Raw genomic sequence first — 5,000 nt, forward strand, 5'->3', positions numbered from 1 at the left:
TGCACTGTCTTCTGCAAATTTAATCTTAATTGTTTTATAGACAGCTTCAAAAGCACTTACTCAAGGAGTAAATTACTAAGCCTACCCGACCTCATATATTTATACCACTCACATTTTCAGAGAAAAAATTATATGCAACTATTACCGTCATGATGAAGGTTATTATCACTGTTGATATTATCCTCATTATAAATTCCCTAATCATAACAGCCCTAAAAGTAATAAATCTGTTTTATCAGAAATTCAAGGAACAGAGTAAACAAAAGCAATCAAGTAGGCCTAGTAATTTTCTCCTTGGTGACTGCACTTATGACACAAGATTAATAAAGTAACTTCGCAGTAAACATGGCATACCAGTGAGTTAAAATGTCTAAACCTACATGAAATACGTATCATACTTTCTAGTTTTTGCTAGTTATTAAAGCCTAATCGACAGGAGACAATTTGAGAACTGACAAATAAGCATTTATTATAATATTACACGGCCATTTCCATTTTGATCTTTGGGTGGGGTTTATAACCATCAAGTTCAAAGTCCTCAAACTTGAAATCACTGATGTTCTCCACTTTCCTCTTGATCTTCAGGGAGGGGAATGGTCGCGGCTCCCTCTTGAGTTGTTCCTCTAAAGCTTCACAGTGGTTAGAGTAAACATGAGCATCTCCCAGTGTGTGTACAAAGTCACCAGGCTGTAAGGATTGTAAGTATTAGTGTTAAATCTATTAATTCTGCAAAAGAACTAAGCAACAAAATTTTTAATATTTTTATTACTACCATATATCAATATCATACCCAAACACCCTAAGTAATATCCCATTCACAGCCAACTTCTCTGCCACCAACAGTATTGTCTCTAAGACCAATGGCCTAACATATTTACTTGAGCTTTTTATCTTTGTTATATAAATTAGGCAAGAATTATTGCAACATATATAGTGTTTTACATTTGGAAGGCCACAGAAAGCTTTACATTATGCTAATCAGGAAAATATTCAAATAATGTTTTACATTTCATTTGAAATTAATTTAATTCAAGTCTTCAATAAACCTTACAGGCAGACTGCTGATTTACGTTTCAACTTTTTTTATGGTTTACCATTACTATTGCACTCCCTCATTTTAAACTGGCAATGTTGAATAACTTTTTTTCTATTAAAAATTGATGAGAAAAATTCTATTTCCCCTTTACACTTTCAATCTACATATTTCTTGGGCACTGCAGTTTCTGGTCCATTATTCTCAGGATGAAATACTGTATTTCATGCACTTTCCTTGTTTTAAGCATTTCCCATTGAACTAATCAATATAACAGATTGGTTTGGTACATCTAGACTGATTTAACTGCATATATAAAGATACTCTAACTGCATACCAATTTTTTTTTTCAAATGTCTGTGGCTATCCTATAAAATATGTACTAATCACTACCTTCAAAATAATTAGCAAGCACCCAACCAAAATACTGAAGGTCTGGCTTCCTCCAGAAGCATGCCTGGGCCTCAGAAAAAGGAAGATAGACCCATATTTAAGTCTGGTACAGAATCAGAAAAGAAAAGTGAAATCCTAATTTTCATGAAAATTACAATGTTGAAAATATGTTCAGAGATCTAGGGGTCTTAGCATTACTATGAAATCCACATTCAATCCAATTCAATTACACGTGTATGAACATAATAAAAAGCTTTAATTTTGTAGATGAAGAAACCATTCCACATTGTCTAATCAAGCTATTTCATTTTGTTTATAAAGTCTATATAATAGAACTTATAGAAGGCAAGAAAGATTCCGGTTAATGTTTAAAAACAAAAATAAGCATTGATGCTTTGTCATTGACCAAATCTTGAGTAGTCTAGGACAAGTTACATTTCAATTAATAGGAATAAATTCTGAATGATGATGTGACAACCTGCCATTCTGTACAATTTTACAAACCTCCTGGTGATAAATAGTAATAGATGGCACACAATGGAGCAAAACATTCTAAAATTCTCATTTTAAAAATCTGTTCAACAAGGATATTGGTAAAAACATTTTCTCCCTAAGTATAATCAATTAAAATTATTTGATTGACACTGATATCAATTATGCCAAGTCCATTAAATTAATTTCTCATTCTACATTTTCAACATCCATAAATCCAATAAAAAAAAAAATTATATATATATATATATATATATATATATATATATATATATATATATATATAAAAACTTACCTTCAGGTCAGTAACATGAGCAATCATGTACGTAAGAAGTGCATAGCTGGCAATATTGAAGGGAACTCCAAGACCCATATCAGCTGAACGCTGATATAGTTGACAAGAAAGTTCCCCATTTGCTACGTAGAACTGGCACAAGCAGTGACATGGAGGAAGGGCCATCTTGGGCACATCTACTGGGTTCCATGCACACATAATGATACGGCGATCATCTGGGTTATTTTTGATGGTATCTATTACCTAATAAAAGAAGCAAGAATTACAAGAGAATTATGTTTAAGTTCTAGAATGCCATGTTTTATATTGAAACCCCCATACATATATCTTCAGTTCACTTTAAATCTATATGAATCATCACTACAAAAACCTTTCACATTTTGTGCCCAATGTAGCCCAATAAAAAAAATACTTTTCTTGTGAGATACCTTTGAATATTTCTCCCCTTTCCACTAAATCTGAAGACTTGACACAGGAATAGTATGAAAGTGATCATGAAGCAAAAGACAAATTGATACTAACCTGCTGAAGCTGATCCACACCTTGACCTGTATAGTCAGTGTGCATGTCTGCATACGGAGCTCCAAAGTGTCGCCACTGGAACCCATATACCGGGCCCAGATCCCCCTCCTCTCTATCATGGAATCCCATTTTGTTTAAAAATTCCTTGGAGGAATTTCCATCCCAAATGTGAATATCCTTCTCCTGTAGTTCTTTAGCATTAGTGGAACCTCTCACAAACCAAAGCAGCTCTTCAGCAACACCTCGCCAGAACACGCGCTTTGTAGTCAGAAGAGGGAAAATACCTGAAACACATATCTATACAATATTCTTTCTTCACTGCTATCTAGTCTGATCTAGAAAAAATCCCTTAGGATATGCTAAACAGTAATAATTTGTGTCATCAGTCTAAAGTCTAGACTGCTTATCAAGTTTAATAGGAATTCAAATAGGCTGAAACATGGCTACTTCCCTAATAGTTATTTTTATTTAAAAACCAATTTTCCTCTCTACCGTTTACATTTCACTAAGTACCTTCATAAAAAAAAAGTACTTAATCGTTTCTCCATATTGGAAATAGAAATCTAGCTTATGACTAATCTCTTTTGTTCAATCTTTAGTTGAATACTCATGGAAATAAAGAAATTAATAATGTTAATAACCTACCAAAAGATAACATTTTTGATTATCATTCATTAAAAATAACTTATTCACATTTTCTTACAAATCAATAATTTGCATATATCCTTATTGAGATGCAAACATAATGACAGATCAAGAGGAATGGAAAAGGCAAAACAGGAAAATTGAAAAGGAGGGAGAGGAGGAGAGACAAAAAAAGAAAGAAAAAAAGGGAGACAGAGAAAGAAAGAAAAAAGGGAGAGAGACAGAGAAAGAAAAAAAAGAGACACAGAGAAAGAAAGAAAGGGAGAGACAGAGAAAGAAAGAAAAATGGGAGAGATACGGAAAGAAAGAAAGAAAAAAAGGGAGAGAAACAGACAAAGAAAAAAAAAGGTAGAGAGAAAAAACAAAAATCATATGGGAGGAGACAAAGGGAAGGATAGAAGTCAAAGGAAACAAAGGGGATTAAAAAGGAGAAAACTGAAGATGAAGCGCAAATGCCAAGGTGAGAGAAGCAATTGGCGATAAAAAGTTCCAGAAATAATTGGCGAGAACTGCAATCGGTAAAAGAATCTCCTTACCATCTCGAAGTGAATATCTCATCTGGGCACCAAACATGGAAATAGTGCCAGTGCCAGTCCTATCCCCCTTCCTGTTGCCTGTCCTCATTATCTGTCTGATCAGGTCTAAGTACTGGTACTCGTCATGCCTCATAGCCTGCAAATGAAATGTTTCTGGGTAAAATCCTATAACGTATTGTGAACTATAGAAGCAAAGCAAAGAGAACATGGACAAGGAGATAGGGATGAATACAGGGATAACGAGGCCACAGGGGAAAGGAAAAGACAAAAAGAATCAAAACGAGAGCCAGAGGTGATGGCAGCAAATAAAGCGCAAGAGGATAATAAAACTTATATACTTTATTTTATAAAATATCTGAACAATATAATTTATTTTACAAAACCTCTTTCCCATTCCATTCCTTGTCAATTTGTATCTAATTATATGAATTACTGTTATTTCTATATATATAAAAAATCAATAAATTAAGGTTGGTGATTACTACTTAAAAGTTTTCTGGGCATAAACATCAAAGGTCATTAAATAAGAAGTACTTTGAACTTACATGCTCATTTCCATTTTCACAACCATTAGCAGTATCATTAAGAGTTCCATTCATGTGTGCCTTTTCTGTTTTCAGGTTAACCACACCTGCTTCACCATTACTCTGAGACTCTGCTAATGACATGGTGAAACTGAAGAATCTGAAATACACAAAAAGAATGAACACTTTAACATGCAAATCATTAATGAATAGAAGAAATGCATGTTAAAAAGCCTACATCTCATACAAACATGAAACAACATTTTTAATATGAACTGGTTATAAAAGCAGAGGCATTACTAAAACATGCTCAATTGATTGTCTCAACAAAACCATTTGCATTTAAGTTTTTCTCAGTTGTATCACTTTCCTATTTCTTTGAAGTAAATCTGTGCCTTAGGTCATATTTAAAATAATTATTACATGAACACAAACTAAGATGTTAAAAATACTGTCTGCTCTTTCAATACAGTAAAAAGAGATTGACGTGGCAATCAGTCCAAAAACAAAAATGTTTTATATAATTCCAAATGGCACAAGTTATAAATTATTTGAGTCAG

At 33.3% G+C, this 5,000-nt stretch overlaps 1 protein-coding gene across 4 annotated transcripts in view; it reads right to left on the reverse strand.

Annotated features, from left to right (window-relative positions):
- Positions 1-456: 456 nt before the first annotated feature.
- Positions 457-5,000, reverse strand: part of Ts (Thymidylate synthase) — a 6,798-nt gene continuing 2,254 nt past the window's right edge. For all 4 annotated transcript variants that reach the window (XM_027382477.2, XM_027382478.2, XM_027382480.2 and 1 more), the window contains exons 2-6: positions 4,462-4,600; positions 3,917-4,052; positions 2,736-3,019; positions 2,214-2,456; positions 457-687 (exon numbers count right to left, since the gene is read on the reverse strand). In XM_027382477.2, coding sequence (XP_027238278.1) covers positions 478-687; positions 2,214-2,456; positions 2,736-3,019; positions 3,917-4,052; positions 4,462-4,584 — 996 coding nt within the window. In that variant the 5' untranslated portion in view covers positions 4,585-4,600 and the 3' untranslated portion in view covers positions 457-477. The remainder of the gene's footprint in view (positions 688-2,213; positions 2,457-2,735; positions 3,020-3,916; positions 4,053-4,461; positions 4,601-5,000) is intronic.

This window comes from Penaeus vannamei, chromosome 33, assembly GCF_042767895.1.
Source record: "Penaeus vannamei isolate JL-2024 chromosome 33, ASM4276789v1, whole genome shotgun sequence".
Lineage (NCBI taxonomy): Eukaryota > Metazoa > Arthropoda > Malacostraca > Decapoda > Penaeidae > Penaeus > Penaeus vannamei.